At 34.9% G+C, this 21,581-nt stretch overlaps 1 protein-coding gene across 5 annotated transcripts in view; it reads right to left on the bottom strand.

The window, feature by feature from the left end:
- EML5 (EMAP like 5) overlaps positions 1-21,581 on the bottom strand; it is a 110,358-nt gene that overhangs the window by 17,020 nt on the left and 71,757 nt on the right. The window contains exons 22-33 of one of the 5 annotated variants that reach the window (XM_054567172.1): positions 21,076-21,228; positions 20,016-20,147; positions 18,481-18,569; positions 17,216-17,392; positions 15,067-15,268; positions 14,246-14,372; positions 11,557-11,571; positions 9,863-9,871; positions 8,003-8,081; positions 7,084-7,213; positions 3,872-3,970; positions 367-387 (exon numbers count right to left, since the gene is read on the bottom strand). In XM_054567172.1, coding sequence (XP_054423147.1) covers positions 367-387; positions 3,872-3,970; positions 7,084-7,213; positions 8,003-8,081; positions 9,863-9,871; positions 11,557-11,571; positions 14,246-14,372; positions 15,067-15,268; positions 17,216-17,392; positions 18,481-18,569; positions 20,016-20,147; positions 21,076-21,228 — 1,233 coding nt within the window. The remainder of the gene's footprint in view (positions 1-366; positions 388-3,871; positions 3,971-7,083; positions 7,214-8,002; positions 8,082-9,862; positions 9,872-11,556; positions 11,572-14,245; positions 14,373-15,066; positions 15,269-17,215; positions 17,393-18,480; positions 18,570-20,015; positions 20,148-21,075; positions 21,229-21,581) is intronic. The other 4 variants (XM_054567175.1, XM_054567171.1, XM_054567170.1 and 1 more) reach the window with 4 other exon arrangements.

Below are 21,581 nucleotides of genomic sequence, written 5' to 3'. Positions count from 1 at the left end.
TTTAAATTATTTTCAGGCAATAAGGCTTATTGATTCATATTTAAGATTAAATTTTAAACCCACCTCCACTCTTACCACCTATATGATATTAGTGAGTTAATACCCACCATGAAGAATTCTCATGATGACTAAATACATAAAACCTGTACAGTGCTTACAACAGTGCCGGGCACACTAAAAAGTTCAAAACATATATATTTAAATATTATTATTGTTACAGATTGGGCTCAGCATCATGACATGAAAGTGATGTATTCTTTCTTTTTTAAAAATCCAAAATAGGTTCAAGTATCTCATTATAAAAATTTGGACTATCATTACTAAACAATATAACTAAAAACAAAAAAATGATTCATTTTTCCTTACCTGACATGTCTGCTGAGTCACCTAAAATGGAAAAAGAGTAGAAAAATAATTATCCATTAATAACATAAATAGTAAAATTTGTAAAAACTTGATTATCATAAAAGTGATAATTTTAAAATAACTTAAATAATAAAGTATCATATACAAAGTTAATTTTATGGGAAACTGAGTAAACTGTAAGTGAAGTCAATAATTTCAATTATATATTATACAGATTAACACTCTATATATACCTTTCAAACTTTGGATCAATAATTTATTTTCTTTGTATTTAATAAGTTACATAAAACTTGAATGCCTTTAAAAATAATAATGGTCTGAGTTAAGTTGATATGATCCTCATTTTGGTTTACCAAATGAGCCATTAATAGGCTCTTTCAGGTTATGATGCATCTCTCCTTGAAGGAAAGAGTTAAATCTAAACCTTCTGAGAAACAATGGCAAAGTTACCACATAATTCAAGAAAGAAGTTCTTAATTCAGGTCATAAATTACCATATTTTGCCATGTATAATGCACACCCACGTTTTTGGCCCAAACTTTAAGGAAAAATATCCTTCATTTTATTTTTTTAATTCAATTATTTATTTCTTTACATTTAGATACTTATTTTTTGGTACCATAAAAGAATTTCAGCATTTATTTTTGAACATACTATGGTACAAGAAATGTTATGTAACAAATAAGCACAAAACACAAGAAAAGATACAAGGTATTTCAGGTACTACCCTTTTATAATGCACACCCTTATATTTCCCTAAAAAATTTGGGCAAAAAAGTGTGCATTATATATGGCAAAATATGGTAACAAATTTCTTAATTTTTTTCAAACTAAATATATTTTGCATGAGTAAAAGACTGCCAAGAAAGAAAACATGAAAGCCTACGCTCATTGCATTTGTGGCAGAGATACCTATTAAGCAAAACTTTAGAAGCACAGGTCTTTAGCAAGAAAGAAAGGAGTGAAAATTTAGAAATCCTTTCAAAGGATGATTGCCTTGGTAGAGCCTTGCATCACTACGAAATAATGATTTCAAAGACATACTCATAATGTAGGCCCATACTGTCCTGACATGGAATATGAGAGAAAAGAGAATAAAATAGCTGACTCTGCTGAGCAGCCTACTCAGGAAAAATACCACTTTTAGTTCTGAACATGCTCTGATAACAACCATATGGTGAGAGGACTTGAAACCTATGCCACATGAAGAATGGTTGAAAGACTCAGGGTGCAGTGTTTCGAAGTCAGGTTTGTCCCTGAATACCTACAGGACCTGGGACAAGAGTACAAATAAAGACCTTAGCATTACAGGCCTAAGTATTTTCAAGTTATCAATCAAGATAAATTAAATATTTTATTTTCTTATCTGGACAAGTACCCCTCTAAGAAACTTTGAAGGCCTGGTCCAAATTTAGAACTCCTTAGAATTTGGGGCAGCATGACACAGCCTCGGCCTATCCCTTTCTCTTCCCACTCCCAGCTTTATTCCACACCACAGGAGCCATGGAAGCTCATGTGGAGGACTAGCTGTGCAGGGGCAGAATGGTGGTGCTGTAGCTGTCCACGGGGGGCACTGGCCCCGATGTTTCCTGGGTGGTACAGGCCAAGGTGAGCCCCCATCTGTGTTTTGTCTGGGACCACCCTGCCCGAGCTATAAAGCAATATGAGATGGCTGCTATTTGTGCTGGGCTTGGAGGTTCCCAGGCAAAGCCAGGTTGTGAACCTAGGCTGGCTGTTGCTAGTACCAGGCCTGGGACCACTTAGCAAGAGGTATGGAGGCTGCGGGCTCAGAAAGGCCTGCTGTTGCTTGTTTGAAAGGATTTAGGAAGTTGTGAAGCTTGAGCCAAGACCAGCCATCCATACGGAAAAACCACCATTAACAGCTCTAAGTTGGGCGGGACAGAGCCTCAGGGGATTTCTAGGGCGGGGCAAACAGTGGTAGCCAGGTTCATGGAGTCTCAGACACAGCACCCACCTGCCGGCTCTGTGGCTCTGTAGGGGGAGGGTTCCGAAAAGGGACAATGGCCTCTGCCCACCTTTCAGTCTGGGAAAAGGCTGTCCCTGAGCTTTTGCCTTGATGCCAGACATTTCAGGCCCTCCCTGTATGTCACTGGAGCCTTTCAAGCTGCTACCTCAGTGCTGAAGCTCAGAGGGAGTGAGTCTGAGTAAGTCTATGTGCGGGTCCTTTAAGAGGAACTGCTTGGGGCTCCAGAAATTTCTTCCACCATCTCAACGCCAACTGTTTTTTGCAGCCAGAAGTTACGGTGACTTATCTCTCTGCCACTGAAACTCAGGACCGGGATCCTGCTGTGGGGCCAGGACTTCTCACTCCTGAGATATCGCTCCTCAATGTTTATCTACTACTACTACACTACTACACATGGGTGTGGGACCAGTCCATTCCGTGTCTGTGCCCCTCGTACCAGACTGGATGGTTGTGGTTTCTTTAATTCCATAGTTGTCAGACTTCCATTCAACTCGATTTCTGATGGTTCTGAATGACGGTTGTTTTATAATTTAGTTGTAATTTTGATGTGGTTGTGCAAGGAGGCGAGCCCTGTTTACCTATGCCGCCATCCTGATCAGAAGTCGATATATCTATGATCTATGTGATTTTTAACAAAGAGAACCAGGGAAAAAATACAAGGGTCTTTGTAGCATAACTATAGAACTACGCAACCCAGAAAATAAGTATCTAACTGATTAATATAGTACTTGTGTGAAAATGAAGATATTAAAAGCATAAATTATCTTAAGAAGAAAAAGATACCGGAAAAGCTGGCTTAGCAATCGAGATCCAACAAACCCAATGGTTTCAATCATTTTTAAAAACTGTACCAGAGTTGTCAAGATCTGACTGACAAAATCTATTATGTAGTGTTCGTAGTGATTACTGATTGGTAGATATGCCCTAAGTAGACCTGCTATCCTTTCATTTTCCCTGTAGAGTTATAGCCTTTAAGTTTACAGTTCTACAGAGTAAAAGACAGCAGTACAGGTAATAATTTCAAAACAGCTGGCAAATTAGATAAATTCCAAGAAAAGAAAAAGGCAGAGGGGATTTACAAACATGGAATAGACTTGGCTTCTCTCTCCTTTCCAGTTTAACCCCCACTGAAGCAGAGGTTCTGCTCCCCCAGTCTAGTTATTTCTTGCCTCCCCTTATCATCTACCTTGTCCTCAAATTCTTCCTTTCTGTTTTACATGCTATTAAACTTTTTGCTGATCAGAAACTTCTGCTAAAGGACTAAATCCAACTATTTTTAACCACTATAAAAGAGCTTATTCTTAATTCTGAACTGTGTGAATCAACTCAGAAAACCAAAGGGAGAGAAAGCTACCTGGAAGTAAATAACATGGTAAAACTAGGTGTGTGCTTTATGTGCAAATACATTTTGAACAATACACAAATACACAAATATATTTTAATCTTTCCCTAGGATACTGAAGTAATTTGAGCATGACAATTACTTTAAATTGTTTCTTTTAAAATATACAAACATACCTACTTGGCCAGTTGCCACTATGTTGATAAATTTTGGGTGCTGGTTTACAGTGAGGCACAGAATATCATCATTGTGTTCCTGATAAAAACTCTGAGCTCCTACGAAAAAAGAATTTGAGAATTAAGTTAGAAAATTTTGTAACAGCCAAATGCGCTTATCCACAACAATAAAGTGCTGTTTAACTTGCTTATTTAACACATATTTTTGAGCACTTACTATGTGTACATCATCATAAGGATGGGAAAATGACTCTGACATGTTTATTTAATGGGATGGGGCCCTGAAAGGCATAAACTAATGTGCTATGAGAAAAAAGGGAGCAAGTGCCACAGAGAGTTAAAGATCAAAACGCTATGGGAAGTCATATCAGAGAAGAATCTCATCTTGGGCACATGGCATTCGTAGGTGATCTGGGAGATTCAGTAAATGTGAAGGTGTCTGGGGAAGGACATCCTAGGTAGAACAGTGTAAGTGAAGGTACAAAGGCAAGAAAGTATTAGGTATGCATACAAAGGGTTCATTGGTCTGAAGCATAAGGTTATAAAGAAGAAACATGAGAAGGATGGTTGAAAGGCACACTGGAACTAGAATTATAGAGGATTTGAAATGCCATCCTATTAAATTTCATATTTATTGTATAGTCAGTGGGGAGGTACTGAAGAGTTTTGATCAAAGAAGTGAAGTGGTTCATCTAGTAGTGGTGACAGTGAAGAGACCTTAGCAGACCATGCCGACGCAGGCGGTAATGCAGATGGGCTTGGGCAAGTGCAGCAGCGAGGCGGGAGATGAGGCCGAGATGGTAGGCTGGGTCCAAATTGGGTCATCGAAAAGCAAAAGTCCACCAAAAAGCAAAAAATGAAACAAAAAAAAATAACCCCCAACAATTGAACAGATCTAATATTACTTTTACACTTCTCAAAGTGACATTGCTTCATGTTTTCCAGGACTGAGAGTTCAGTTAAATCAGCTAAAGTAATAAATCTAACATACCAAGACTTCCTAGATGGTGAACGTAGCAATGTGTCTCCAAATTGGTGAGAGGCCAAATAAGTGTCTAGGTTCACCTCTGCCCTGTCTCTCTACACCTACCATTACAAAGGTGACAAATTAGAAGTACAAAAATTAAAACAGTAAAAAATGAAGGACAGTCAAATGCCGCATTAACATTTTGGTCAATGATAGACCCCACGTAAGACAGTTGAGTGGTTCCAGCCCTGGCAGGGTAGGTCAATTGGTTAGAGCGTCATCGCTATACACCAAGATTGTGGGTTCAATCCCTGGTCGAGGCACATACAAGAATCAATCAATGAATGCATAAATAAGTGGAACAACAGATCAGATATTTCTCTCTCCCTTCCTCATTTTCTCTTTCTCTAAAAATCAATTAAAAAAAAAAGGACAGTGGTTCCATAGATTATAATGAGCTTAAAAATTCCTATCGCCTTGTGACACAGCAACATAATGGAAGGCATCACACAGGTGTGTGGTGATGCTGGTGTAACAAACCTACAGGGTTGCCAGTCATATAAAAGTATAGCACATACAATGACACACAGTACGTAATATTGGTTAATAATAATAAATGACTATGTTACTGGTTCCTGTATTTACTATACTTTTCATTATTATTTTAGAGTGTACTTTCTACTTAAAATAAGTTTGCTATAAAACAGTATGCCACATTACACCGGCAGCAGCCTCATACAGCTGACGTTCACTGTTTCTTGATTGCATCATTTTTCTCTTGTGTAGCCTAAGTGCACAGTGTTTACAAGGTGTACAGTAATATGCGGTATAATGTCCTAGGTCTTCAAATTCACTCACCAACTCACCCAGAACAACTTCCAGTCCCGCAAGCTCCATTCATGACGAGTGATCTCTACAGGCGCATCATTTTTAAATTTTTTATACTATATTTTTTACTGTACCTTTTCTCTGTTTAATGTGTTTAGATACAGAAATACTTAGCATTGTTATAACTGCTTACAGTATCCAGTAGAGTAGCATGCTGTACAGGTTCCTCACCTAGGAGGAGGAGGCTGTACCATAGAGCCTTGGGGTGTAACAGACCATGCCATCTAGATTTGCGTGGGTACACTCTGCGATGTTTGCACAATGACCGAATCACCTAAGCAAGCATTTCTCAGGACACATCCCCATCGTTAAGCAGTGTATGACATCGTAAGCAGTGTATGTATGAAAGTGTATTTATACATTCATCCTTTTCTAGCTTGTCTTATTCTTCTCCTCTACTCTCTTTGAAGGGTACATGAAGCCTCACTTAAAGAGGATTTTCTTTCTAAGTGGTATTTTTTAAGTGACCCAAATTATTAAATGAAAAATTGCCACTGATTTCTGTGTGATCTTGGTGAGTCCTTTTCTTTAGGAAACCAAAAACAGAAAAAGTATATTAATGATTAATACTGATCAGGAGTGGGGGACTCATTACCTATTCAGAGTGAAGTTACCAGAAGAAAAGTCAGAAATGTTTGAACTAGATAATCTCTATTTTTACTTTCAACTTTCAGACTTTATGAAGTTTACATTTTTCTGTAATAAAACCAAATTTAAAATTAAATACTGAATGTCTCTGGTAGTAGTATTACATCATTGGTCATCAAATGATGCTAAGAGAACTTTATTTGCATTTCAACAATCCAGTAGGTTAAATAAACCTCAAGAAGTATTTTCTTACCTTCCTGAATCAAAGGATTATCAGTAGAGCCACAGGCAAGCAACTTTCTTAGCTAAACTCCTAGGTTTTCCAGAGCCTCAGTAAAAACACCCCCCACCTTCTCCCGTCCCCTCCCCGCCCCCACCAAACAATCAACACACTTAACATTCTACTTTCAGTTACTCTCAAAGACAACCATCCAGCTATCCAAGTTCATGTTAAGGTTATGGGGAAATGGAATAAAGTTACAAATGGTTTCACTATAAAACAAGGTTTCAACATATGGTAAACCTTCACTTCTAATAGACACCTATAAGCACACTTTGCATTACGAAATCTTTTTTTCCTATTACACTCTATTCAGATGGTATATTTGGTTACTTGAAATACTAGTACACAATTCTACAGTATGAAATAGTTATATTCTAGGCTCGCGCATTTTAATTACTTACATTCATAACAAAGAATTTTAAGACACTAAATAAAAAAACCCTAATTTAAAAAAAAAGGTAGGGATGAAGACTCAGAGTTTCCTACCTGTAGCAACATTGTGCAGGATTCCAATGGATGCAGTATGATAAATTATATCATCACCATCATTTAAATAGTGAACATTATTCCTACAGTCTCTGCCTCGATAGCCAAAAACAAGCTCCAACACAAGGTCCTACAATGAAGATAAAAACCATTATACAACGCCTCATGTCTAAATAATCACCATTTTTTGTTGTATCCAGTACTGGAGTCTTCAGACAAAAGAGGATGCATTTTTGATGTTTTACGAACTGAAAATACAAAGTTAAACTAGACATACTTCTTTATGTAACCTGTTCTGTATAGCTAAAACACACATTCTATATTTTTCTATATAAAGTTATAAAAACAAAAAGGGAATCACGAGGTCATGATTCCAAGAATTTCAGCTCTTAAGATTTTCCTGTGTTAAATGCCAAGATATTTTTGTCCAAAAGAATATTCCAACTTGTGTGTGTTAGTCAAGATATCTGATCTGCATATATAACTCAGTATAAAATATGGCCAAGTGTTATACTTCAAGGACCCAAACAGTATACTGCTACTGGTGCACAAAATGAAGCACGCCTTCTCTGCTCACTCATGCTAAAGTGCCCACCACTTTCCTTGACCTTGTGGGGCCGAGCGGAATAGGGAGTACAACAGTCACCCTCCCACAGCTTTAATGCCTGGTTTTTGCCCTGATTTCACAGTTTACTTGCTGCTCCTGACACTAGGATTATGCAGTGCCTGGGAGAAACAGGATGTCAACCTAATCCTCAGACTTGACAGTTAAGCAAGCAATTTTCACAACCAAAAAATTACTCAATGTTTATTTTCATTAAAAATAATGACAAGATTTGGATATTTACAAAAAGAAAACAGAATGAACTCGGGATTCATTTCAAAGCACAAGTGAACACCAGAGAATGGCTTTCCTCACCTCTATGGGTCTCTTCTTCTTGCCAACATTGTTTGTCTGGAGTTTCTCTGGCTGCGGTGGGGCCCTGCTCACCGGGGGCCTGGAACAGGGAAGAGGGAATGATGACAGGCACCCATCACAGGCACCCTCGTGGGGTCTCCCTTACCTGCCCTCCAGAGAGAAATGTCTAACACTCCTTCACAAAGTCAACCCAATCTGTGCTGCTCACTAGACTGTGCCCTCTGTTATCTTGGTATCTTCTAAAACACCAATGTGGAAAGAAAATATTAGAGCTTTTATTCATTTTACTTTTAATTGCTTTGGTGTAGGTTTCATAATGTAAATCCTATACTAGTATAAGAGCAGACTGCTCATAAAAATATACAAATGTTAGCTTTACATACTCAAAAACTCATTGATGGGATGCACTAGTAACGCCTGGATTATTGCTCTAAAGTATCTATCACAGTATTCTACACATGGCAGGTTCTCAATAGCTTCTTAAACTGAATTTTGAAAACCTCTATGAACTTTCTATACTGTTGGTGACAAAAGTCATGTCTGAGTTCAAATTTGTACTCTACCTGCAACTCTGCACCCTCTACCTCCTCTTCTCCCAGGAGTCCCTAACATCGTTATGGCATCAACACCAGTCAAGCAAGACACCGGACAGTCGCAGGCACTGTAAACCACGCAACACTCTATGAAAGGTGACTACTATTGCTATTGCCTCCCACTTCTCCTCTTCCTTCATCCTCGCCATTTTCTAAACATTTATTAACTCTATCTACATAGTAGTCTTCAAAAATCTAGGTTGCTCTTCTCTGTTCCCACGATTAGTTCAGGATCTATTCATTGTGTCCCCTCAGGTGTATAGAGTTCCCATTTTTTAATCATTTAAATGCGGAGACTCTTTCCTAACAACGTTTTAAAAATGTTTTTAAACTCCACATCATTTAGTTTTAACTGAGATAACCATTATTCAAATATTTAATAACCGTAACACTGAACCGAAATCGATCATGTATCAACTCGCCCTCCAAACTTTAAGCTAATATTCAATTTTTAAAAACTAAATCAGGAAATGATACACATTAACTTTCCCGTGAAAATTTCAACATTTATGAATAAGTCCATAAAAGTAAAGGCACAACAATACAATTGTATTTTCAAAATTATTTTCAGGTGATTTATTCATAAAAAGTAAGTGAAGTGTTGTATCTTGAACATGTAATATAAAGGAAATGTCTATTTTCATACGGAGCAGCATGTGTGAGCATGTAAGAATGACTGATTAAGTGCATTTAAATTTTGTGTCACTAAACTAAATAGAGAACTTTGCAAATTACCATAAAATTTTTGGTTTCAAACCTTTTTTGTATACTTTTAAAAATGCATGTAATTAATAAAATTACTAAAATTTATGATATTTAACTCCAAAATATTTCTGCTGGGATCATTTTAGAGAAGGATAGCAGTCTTGGCTTTGCTTCCAAGCCATTTTGTTGAACTTTAGTCAATGTTATCATTTGACAGCTTTAAGAAACAGGTAATTTTTATCTACACAATCCTGTGTAAATTAAGCATATTTTAACTTCTGTAAATATTCATTTAAGATATATTATTGCTTAAATTTATACATCTTATAAAATTGTACAAGGTAAGTGGATAAAGTTTTAGAGAAGCAGTTACTTGTGTAGTATGTGTCCAATAACTAAGATGCTATTCATTTCAGAAATACTCATTTCGAATGAGAAAAACGAGAAAAACTGTGACTGGAGGTAAAGAACACTAAGTTAACATAGCTCATTAATGGGAAATAAAAAAGAAAAGAAAAACACAAAATTAGGCCTCATAGAAAGAGCAAAGAAAGAGGATTACCTGGAACCTCTTTTTAGCAGCAGATAAAAAAGGGAAAAGATTACAACACAGAATGAATTTATTTAAAACACTTGCAAAATACTTTCTCTAATAAAATATTTTTACAAGTTTAATGCAGATAAAGTTCATTGCATATATTAAAGACCAACTGTTTTTATCTATTACTGCATATAAGAAAAAGCTTAAGTCATTCCATTAATGGCAGGGAAATAAGAATGTGAAAAAGAAGAATAAAAGAGAATTCAACATGTTCTGTGTTATAAATATTAAAAAGTGCCATTTTAATTTTTTTTACTAGGCAATCAGAATTTCAAACAAAATATTAAAGCTGATCTTTGTCCTTAGGAAAGGGCACTAAAATGTTAACATCTCACGTAAAGGGCTGGTAACGCTGGAGCCGCGATGAAGGAAACTGTTTACGGAGTCCCAGCTCCCCTTATTCTGACCCAGAAGAGTTCAGTCCAACTGAGCAGGCAGACTGACTCCCTGAGGACCCACCTGGAGGTGAGATTTTCACAGCCAAGGAGATAACTTAAAAAGAAATTTCCTGTAATAACATAATGACCAAGTGGGAATGGGAAGGGATCACGCAAGTCATCTCATCCATACTCCCAATGGAACCAGGAACCCTCTTTACACGCCTAGAACACCCCTGCGTAGCACCGGTGACAAATGGTCATCTAAGCTCTGCACAGATGTTGCTTGTGACAGGGAGGTCATGAACTGTTCACGCCCAAGCAGCGATATCTCCACTTAGGTGTTTGTTTGTTTATTTTTTAAACAAGCGATTCCTACAACAATGAATTATTCTGTAGGTGAAGTGGCTTCCCAGCTTCCCTTCATCTGGGTCACTGTAAACTTCCGACATCCCTTTAAAATGCAGAGATCAGTCCTAAATAAACTGCTCCAGATCTCAGGCTAGAGCTGAACATTTTACTTCTGTTAAAATAGTATTAACAGAATTATAAAGGCCTTTTTAGAAATTAAATCTCACACTAGACTCATCTTCACACACATCACCCCCTGCAAAAAAAAAAAACAGATAATTGCTGCTGACTGTAAATTAAGGAGTGCCTAATATTTGCATTTCTATACAATCTGGTTTCAAATCTACTTTTTTCATCCTTGCCTTCCAGCATTTTCTGGATGGTACCTTTTTAAGAAACTCCTAAACTAGCCTTGCCCACACTGCTCTCTTTCAGAAACTGTTAGAAGACATTTTCCTCTCACTAAAAGTAGCTGTGGAAGTATTCCAGAGCCCTTCCTTGTACATGTTTTATCAAATATACAAATATTGTCATTGCACTATGTTAATGTTAATAAATATATTAAACATGTATTAAATGACACTTAAGGTTTATAAATGGAAAGTTTTTCCAATGATAAAAATTTGTGGTTAACAGATTGTTTTTATGAGTCTCTGAAACTGTGGAAAAACAAACTATCTTGAGTAGAGGAGCTTATGAAAAGTCATTCGTAAAACCAATGATCATGATACAGATCCTCATTACAACACTCACATATTGTATCTATAAAATGAAACTCTCGTAGGATTTGCCCTACTTCATTTTCTGATTTTTTCATGACAAATGTGGTTCAATGTTGTATAGCAAAAAGATGTATTTTAAAATACTATAGAGAGCAAAAAAAGAGTCAATTTTTGAGGAAAGTGTTTTCTTTAACGAAATGCTTACCTTACTACCCCCTGCCTTCAAAAGGAGCAAAAGGAAAAAAATGTAAGAGACAGATATGAAAACTGATGAAGAATAAAATGTACCAGTTTAGTAAGCAGAATAAAGGAAATATGACAACTTTTAAAGAAATAAAAGTACCTAATTCGACATCTCATTGTTTTGAATACTTTTATTCAAAAATATTAAAGATTTGATTAACAATAAACTAAATACATAAGATATGCTTCACATATATTTATAGAAAAATAACAAAATTATTAGTCATTTAGGAAAAAAAAATCCCGCGAAAGTATCAGCCAACTAGAATAGTAATCAAACTGTTATTAGAAAAATGTTCCTTTTAAGTGGGTATTTGACAAGTATTTGTTTTAACTTTTTATAAAGTTTTATTTCATATTCACATGGCAATAATATATTTTATGTAAATTATGAAAGCAATTATTTATACAGAATATTTTCTTTCCTCAGACATATATTCAAAGTTGGTAAAAAGAAATATCCCTTCTTTGTTATTTCCTTTGACTCTTTCATTTCATGAAACAGAAGACTCCTAACCATGAATCACATTACTGGCTGTGTCTGCCTTGACATTTTTAGAATTTAGCAGAGCTGTATTATGATTTAAAGACAATGTGCAAAATAAATTCAAACATAATTCTAAGAGGTTAGTGTGAAAACCGCAAGCTAACTGCGAAGGTGGCAGCTATCACACACAGCGTCAGCCCTTCTTCATGAGCAGCGAGGGGTTTTCATGTCAGAACTTGGGCCCCTTCAGTAATGAGGAAGAAAATTGAAGTGTTTTATCATGAGAGATGGCCTACAGATTAAACTTAGGTCACACTTTCTGACATACCAAATTTATGTGATGATATTTTTCTTTAAAAATCAATATAATAAATGAAAAAGACTATGGAAAAATCAAGTTCCTTCTCCCTTATGAGACACTTTTCATTTTCCTTGACCTGGGAGAAACGATTTCCTTTAAGTAATATTAAGCACTATATTGCAAATATTCTAATTAGAAACATCCACATTTGCATATTTAAATCTATTACTTAATAAATGTATAGCGTTCCCTACTTTGTGAATATATAATTTCAGAAAGTGCTTCAGTATTAAGCAGCGTACTCCTCAGGTTACTTTGTATTTCATTCCATGGGAGGGATGTCACTGGTAAAGACCTACTATCTAAATTCTTTATTTACATTATTTCATTTAAACCTTGAAATACTCCATAAGTTAAAGCTATCATGATCATTTTACCTTGGAGGAAACTGAGGCTCAGAGAAAATGAACAGTTTTTCAAGATCACAGATAAATGATAACATGAATATCTTGACACACGCGTTTAAATCCGAAACCATGTCCTTTGCAGGGTGTGACACTGCCTCCTACCAAGTCGCTTCGACCTTGAATCCTGTGCAAGTATTCGGATTATGGTTTGGTCGACTTTCTTGAAACATATCTGTAGCTTCATCCTTTGCCTCTTTATCCATGGGGACAACACTGATTATCACCCATGAAGGGACTCACCGTGGTTATTACCTGAGGCACACCACCATCGACAGGGGACCTGAGACAGGTGCTGTGGAGGCAGTCACCGCCTCAGCATCCACCCAGAACTTCCCTGGGAACTCTGCGCTGAAGGTCTAGCCCTCCCCACTTCTCCCTCACTGCCATGCACCTCACCCTTCCGACCTCATCTTTCCCGCGTACTAAACCCACAGGTGTAAGCGCAAGCCCCTCTGCCGCTGCTTTCCCACGAGACCGGCTTTCCCAGCGGAGCTCCAGGGCTCTTCAGCACTTCTCAGGCACTCCACATTCACTCGAATTTCCCACACATTCCATTCGCTGTGGATGCATTCCCTTTCTTTAACTTTCCCCTCAAACATTCTTATGGACTTTTCATGATCAAGTTGCTTCATCACAGCTTTCTACAGAAGATGTCACTGTTGTTTCCACCTCCCACTCCTTCGATCCACACTGCTGCCTCCGGGTAATTTTTCCTCTGACATTTCTTAAAACCTCTTTGCTTCTGAAATCCATGCCACTCACTGATCCATATGCCTCTTTATTGTTTTCTATCTTCCCTGATGATTTTTAAAGCATCAGGTTCACAATTTCTCTCTTGACCTGTAACCCAGCTGAGATACTTTATTAAAAAGTTATCTCTGCTAAAATTATTGTGTACATGTCCTTAGTTTTGATATGCTGATTCTAGACAAAGACCAATAATTCCCATTAAAAACAAGCTATACTTACCTTTTTGACAATTTTTTGAAATGATGATTTTCTATTCTTGATTAAAAGCACCTGGCTCAGAAGGCCTTTTCAAAATTTAGTATCTCTGTTCACATGCTTCCTAAAAAGTACCTGACATTGGATTCAATTTTTATTATCGCCAACCCCAATGCATACATTTATAAAAGTTGGCAAATAAGATTCCTTTAATTGTATAGACTTTATATATTTTATATATAGCATCATTCCCTAAAATACTTTAAAAAACCAATGTTACCACCAAAAAGGATTTAAAGAAAAACATGTTTTCTAAGAGGTGCTGGGGATTGTGTAATGAAAGAGTCCCAGTGTTAGTTTTTTGCAAAAATTCATTCATTCAGTTAAACAATAAATTCAATTTTTAAAAGCAGTATCTTTTTCTTCATCTAGTTTTAAACTTAACTGTTACCTCTCATCAACTGACGGTTCTTTCTGTTGCAAATGAGGCTTGGTTCCAAACATTGGACGGATATTTGTTGATAAGGCTCTGATGGTGTAACTCATTTCGTTCTCCCGTGTAACATCGCTGTCATAGCCTATTAAAATACAAGAATTCTTTGTTAAGTGATAACTAAAGAGACCAAGTATGATCTTATAATTTGGATACAAGGATGTTCAACGATATAAATAAGTTAAATAAACTATATTATAGCCAAATTATAAAATATACATCCAGTAATAATGATGTAGGAAAATATTTAATGATATGTAACAATGTTTTCAAACTATTACTAAGTGATAATAGCAAGCTACAAAAAAATAAGTTCAATATGATACCATTTTTGTTAAAAACGTGTTGTGTGTATCAAATGCACAGACCCTTATTAATAGACCTCAAAATGTTCATAGAGATTGCCAAAGAGTGGTTAAAATTATGGATGCTGTACTTATTACTTAACTGTAAAATATATTTTCTAATTTTTCTATAATGAACTGGTATTACTGGTATATTAGGAATTATTTTAAAATATGAAGTTAGATACTGTAATTATTTTAACAGTACTTATTTGATAAGGATGATTATCTTACACTTGTAGATAAAGAATATCAAAGTCATCAATATACGACAGCCTGCTATTCTTGAGTCACAAAAACAATTCTGGTGTTAAGCAGACCAAACACACTAAAACCACAATTATTCAAACATTGTTGTTACTTAAACTTCTGCAGTTTAAACTAGTTGTACTAATTTTTTCTGTATTTTAGTTAAGATATTATAAAACAACATACCCCCATCTTCTTCAGAATCTACATCAGATTCTTCACTATCACAAGGCTTTTTTTCTCGATAGCTCTCCATTTCATTTGTCCAAACCATTAAAGACATATCCGCACCTCCTAAGGTAACCAACATGCTGTCGTCGTAAGTCCAACGAACATTTGTGACGTGTGCACTATGAGCCACATACCTCTTAAACTTTCCAAATTTTCCCTAAAGATAAAAAAGTCAAAGTATTTCTGAGAAATTTCATTACTTGAACTTTCAGTTATAATTCTGAATTCTTTTCTTAATACATGATTAGGAATTGATCATTATAAATACAACTTATAAAAAATGAGAAATACTGAAATTCACTAGAATAAAAAAATAACAATTCCCAATCTGGTGAGGGTAGGATACAACTAGTAATTTCACATATTGCTAGTACCATGGACACAACTTTTTTAGAAGTCAACTTGGTATTCTGCATTAAAAGCATAAAAATGTTCTGATCTTCCACTTACCAATCCCCCTTCTAGATATCCACGCTAAAAAAAATGCTGTGCGCTAAAGTTATTTACCACAGTATTTACTTACAGCAGTGAAAAAGTTCAAAAATCTTAAAAATTCGTAAGAGCAATGCTCACTAATTGTAGTGTATCTCTGTGGAATAGTGCATATCTATTAAAAAACAGCTATGCATTGTTAAAAATAAAAACAATGACTTAGAAATCAGAATATAAATATCTATGTATAGGATGGCTCTATTAGCAAAAATAATTATCAATCATTTTGGTATATGCCCATGCAAATATCTTGTACCTTAATTCGTTAGTGTTTTTGTTTGTAAGCACCACACATGGGAATGTATTTTTAAATATCAAGAAAAATATGAGTTTTAGATATTGGCAATTTGTAAATTTAGGACACCAGCATTACCAAGTTACAGAAATAAAATGCAGGGTAATGTATCATAAGCAGGTTTCAGATGGGCATCTTTTTAAGGATGTTAATATAAGAAATGTTTTAAATATACAAAACATAATGCTATCTAAATCAGTGAATACTCTGGGAATGAAGACTCTAAAGAGTTAGCGGAAATAAAATGAAGGTCTGTTAACTAAACACTGCAAGACGGTCGTTTCCCTAAGATTCTGTGGTTGCCCCTGTGAGGTAAGGAAGAGAATCTGCAGACCATGTCCCAGAACCTATTCTTAGGGCATTTATACCATTTAAATGCTGAAGTTGAAGTTTCTGACTAATAAATTTACTGAAAACACATTCTTAGCAACTAAAGTTCTACCACTTATGTGCATCTAAAATAGATACACTATTTTCCTGGGCACTTGAGTTGTGTATCAGAATTTTTAGACATGTGTTTTTACTTTACTGATGATCTAAAAATAGTAATATGAGCAATGAAGACCATCATGAACTAAGTATCCTAGATGATGTCAGAGCCCTATTTCAAATTTATGTTTTTGCTTTTGTTGGTGCCAAATTACATATATGAATTTGGGACAATTAAGAATAAATGCATTTGGACTTGAAATATGATTTTACTTTTGTGATGTTTCCCAGTAGTTTGAATAGAGGAAAGCAATAAGAGAATCATGTAATCACACAGTAGCACAGACATATAGTACAGTAGAAAGAATTTGTACATTTTGACTTTAGCAAAATAACATCATTCATCACATTAAATCAATGTTTAATTTAATTTTGTAGGTGTTGTATTTACAGTAGTTTTTATTTGATTAAAATAAACTTTAAATATAAACTTTATATTTGCTGCTAATAGTATATATGCAATCAAAAGGATACTAAAGAATACTAACATTATTTAATATTAAGTTGATATTAAGTTAATATAAAGGTAAAATATTTCGTTTAAAGGGATATTTACATTACTCAATATTGAGAAACACTGTCCAATATAATATACAACTTAAGGCATGGAATCATAAATTATAGTAATTCTAGATAAAAGCCATAAATGCAGTATCAAGAATAGGGAACATAATTTTAAACATTTCATATTATAGCTTATGTATATAATATTCCTATTTCATTGTTGTAGTGAAATAGCATTTCACAAGTATGAAATGCAATGAAAGGACATTACCTTAATCAGAGTTTTAATTATAATCATTGGGAAAGTTAAAGAAAAACACATACTTTAGCAGGATATCTAAATAACTTCACAAATCCCATATCATCCCCAGTAGCTAGAACCATTTTGTCACTGGAGAGGCAAGAGGCCGTTACATCCGTGACTTCTCCGATCACTGGCCAGATTCCCTCGCAGCACAAACCAAGCACACTTGTCCATGATGCCCAACCAATTTTTTCTACCTAAAAAGGAGAAAAATGTTGATAAGTTTGGAATATCAAAACCAAAAATTAATAACTGAATCTTAATATTTTTCTTTGTAATTATATGGCATAAATAAAATTAAAAAATTAAATGTTAGGTGTCTTGATTTTGGAGTATCCCAAGCCATCTAGTTCCTGCAGAAAAATATTAACCTAAGATTATTCAAGATGTACTTAGAGATCCACAGCGTGTCCTAGATGATCAGCATACAGTGATAAGAAATAAGTCAATTTCTGCTCTTTGAATAATCAAAAAAGTTATTCTTACCCTTCACATCTAAATTTCTACTAATACACAATAAGCATGTTTTCCAATAATCACTGTTGGAAATTACAGTCCCTTCCTTATTAAGTCACTTTCCTGTTAAAATTTATTTAACCTCTCTTCCTCGGATATGTCATGTCATAAATTTTTGCTAATGTCAAGCACAAAACTGAACACATTTTTTTCCTTTTCTTTAAACAGGTATGTGCCAGTAAGCATTTTAGGCATATGGGTTCCAAAAGACTTGGCCAACATGTCTTCTAATCTTAGATGTCATGTCATCTATTTGCCCTTGCATGCTTCTCTGGTCCTTGAGGAAAGTAACTGGAGCATATAAGTAGCATACATGTAATTTATTCCTTTTCTTTTTTCTTTTTTAATTTTCACCCGTGACATGCTTATTGATTTTAAAGAAGGGGGAAGGAAGGGAAAGAGAGAGGGAGAGAAACATCGATGAGAGAGAGAAACATCACAACGACCAGTTGCCTCTCGTAAGCACCCTGACCAGGGACCAAACTCACAACCTAGGCATGCGCCCTGATGGGGAATTCAACCTGTGACCTTTTGGTTTGTGGGACGATGCTCCAACCGAGACACGCTAGACAGGGTTTATTCCTTTTCTTAACACAGCGTCTCTTCCTTTACCCATCTATGTAGTCTGACCCAATAAAATAAACTCAGAAAAAAAATATCCAGAATTTGGATAATCTGAGAACAGGCTGCATGTGTAACTGTACTAAGCATCAATTTTGTACCACCTTTGGTCATATCAGCAACAGTACAAGCACTACTGTTTTCCTACCTCCGCACTGGGGATGGTTTGTCTTTTCCCTCTAGGAGCTTCAAAGAATAACTGTTCTTTAGCACCAGTGTTAACTTGTAAAAGCTTTCCTTAAAAAGAAGGTGAAAATATATATAAATATATATATAATCTATATTTATAATTTTATATTTTAATAATTTTGTAATCTTAAAATAGAAACCATTATAAGCATAACATGAATCTTGAAATTCTAAAGAAAACTTATTAAAATTAACTTTTATTATATAAAAACATGAACCTTATATGTTAAAGAAAATATATAGTAATAAAATTACAAAAGTCTATGATAACAAATAATTTAGAAGTGCAAATTAAAAAAGAGATGTAATTATCCACCCAACCATGGCAAAAATTAAAAAAGACTGAACAAGTCCAGCTGCTGCCATGGTGTGTGACCCTGATGCCGGGCATGCAACCAGAATACAATTGTTTGTTACAGAAGGAAGTTTGGCATTTGAATAAGCTTTCAAGTATGACAAAAATTACATATACATATATAAAATATAAATAAATATACATATAGTATTATGCTTAACTTTTATGGAAAAATTAAGCTTAAAGACCATTTTTTAGAAGGGGAAGGGACTAGACAAAAAACATGTATGAAGGACCCACGGACGTGGACAACAGAGTGGGAACTGAGCGTGGCAGTGGGGGGTGGGGGAGGGATAGATGGAGGGGGTGAAGGGTAAAAACTGGGACAACTGTAATAGAATAAAGATGATTTACAAATTTAAAAAAAAAGGTAAAAAAAGACCATTTTTTCCTGCAGTCAAGATATATTAAGAACATTTGATTTTGTTAATTTCCATACTATGAAGTAATTAAATTCATAAGTGGTTTAATTTTTGTATATGTACATTAAAACTATTTCTGTTGTTATGCATATAAAAGACCCTAGAAACTAATTTTGGGGCTTTTAAAATTTTGTTCAAATGTACTTGGAAAAACTTTAACTTACAATACTAGATTTTTAGGGATGAGTGTGTTAAACAAAAATCCTTAAAAAACATTTATCCAAACTTATTAAATACTGTCACATGCCAAGCATCCTGCTAAAACAGAGATATTCATTAAATACTGTATGTTATGCAAATGTGAATAATTTTAGGGAATGTATTTATATTAAACAATGGGGAAATCACTTTAAAATTCTCACTAACATACCTATCTTTCAAATTTTCAGTTACTATATATGTCAAACTTTTCTGACAAAAACCAGGACAAATGATTAAAAAATTTTTTGTATAATATTTAAATTAAAATACTTTACAAATTAAAGAACTTACACTTACTGTATTATAATTTGAATTATCCTAGAAGTAATGTTGGAAAGTCTAAACTCATGACATTATCAGGTGGTGAGGGCAAGCAGTGAAAAATAATTTTGAGAATAACGTTTTCTTTTCACAATTCTTTTGAACTAATCTGTTGAATCACTTTTTGTTTCTCTAAATTAGCGATACTAAATCAAATGAAACTTTTATAAAATAGTAAGTTATTTAAATTCTTACCTCTAATATCCCAGTCAATATGGGTTATATAACTTGTAGCACCTTTGCATATTCCTACTCTTTTACTACTCATTACATTGTATATATCTATAAAGCTGTCATGGGATGCTACTGCGAGATATTTTCCAGAACCTGTAATAGAAACATAGTTGCCTGAAATTTTCTCCATTTAAAAATATTTTTTACACCGTGCGACTAGAGTAAATTTTGGTAATACTTTTTGGAAGGAACTCAGTTGATCTGTGAGTTCTAACAAGATGTGTGCGTCAAACCCACGGACATGGCAACAGCGGTGTGGGGACGGACTGTGGGAGGTGGAGGGGCTGGGCGGAGGGGGACAAAGGGGGAAAACTGGGGCAATGTAACGGCATAAATAAAATATTTCTTAAAAAAGGAAATTGGATGAGGCAAGGACAATCAAGTTATCTGTATACAACAAAAATGCCTTGTGGGGGAAAAAAAGATGTGTCAAATGGTAAAAAAAAAAAAAAAAAAAAAAGGTAACATTTTAAAAGTATATTCTAATTAACAATGAAGTGAGTTTTTTAGTAAAATACAGTGGAAAGCAAATGCCAAAAATTATATACAATGTAATTTTGATACACTCTGCATTTAACCAAAAAATAAAAGCCCTCTAAATGTAGGAAAAATAGAAGTAAACCAACATAAGTAAATTTTGCCTTAACATTAGTTAATTCCTATATTAAAGTAGGCCTTGTTATAGAGAATACATAAAATTGATGAAACAAAATATAATTTCAAAAGTATTAAGAGTAAAATGAAGATAATCCATCCAATCCCTTTATGGTACAAATGAAGATATTGAAGCTCAGAGAAGTGCTTGGGCCCAAGTCACACAGAAAACTTAGTGACAGAATTGGCACTAAGGTACTTTGCCACTGATCTAAGACAGGGCTTTTACCTTTTACCATACTGCCTATTCTAGTCAAAAAAGTAAAATTCTGAGATACAATAACACATACTAAAAATTACACATTGATATGTTTACTCATTGCCAGATCCAAGTTAATAATCAAATGCGATTTCAATGGAATCTTACCTGGTGAGAATCGAATATCTGAAATAATGTCTTTTCTGTGGTGAAAAGATACAAGGTCCTCAAGAGTATCTGCATTTGCCATTAAGAAACTTCCGTCACAGAGGCCCACAGCTAAAGCTTTCCCATCAGGAGAGAAACAGCAGCACCGTCCACCTGAACAAGAAGAAGGGCATATGTCAGGGGATTTTCTTCTATTAAAAACAAAGTATGTGTTTAAAAAGCCTTTAATTTCAAAGAGGATTCCTATATTTATGCCTCAAATCAATATTAAAAAGGAGCCAAAGGATCAAGATAATAGTTTTCTATTGAAATCAGTGGTATGGAATTCTAAGAAATAATTAATACAAACCTTCCCTCTTCTGCAAGTAACAAAAGGAAGTACTGATATTCACCTTAAAAAGATTAAATTGTTGAAAAAGAGTGAGAGTTTTAACATATAAAGCCAATGACATATGTGGCAATTTTTTGAGGGGTAGAAACTACCCAACAAATCAGAGATTTAAGAT

Source organism: Pteronotus mesoamericanus, unplaced genomic scaffold (genome assembly GCF_021234165.1).
Source record: "Pteronotus mesoamericanus isolate MK-2021 breed Mesoamerican mustached bat unplaced genomic scaffold, CSHL_Meso_final contig_182, whole genome shotgun sequence".
NCBI classification, from domain to species: Eukaryota; Metazoa; Chordata; class Mammalia; order Chiroptera; family Mormoopidae; genus Pteronotus; species Pteronotus mesoamericanus.
The sequence above is the reverse complement of the archived record's forward strand: the minus strand, read 5'-3'. Positions and strand labels throughout refer to the sequence as shown.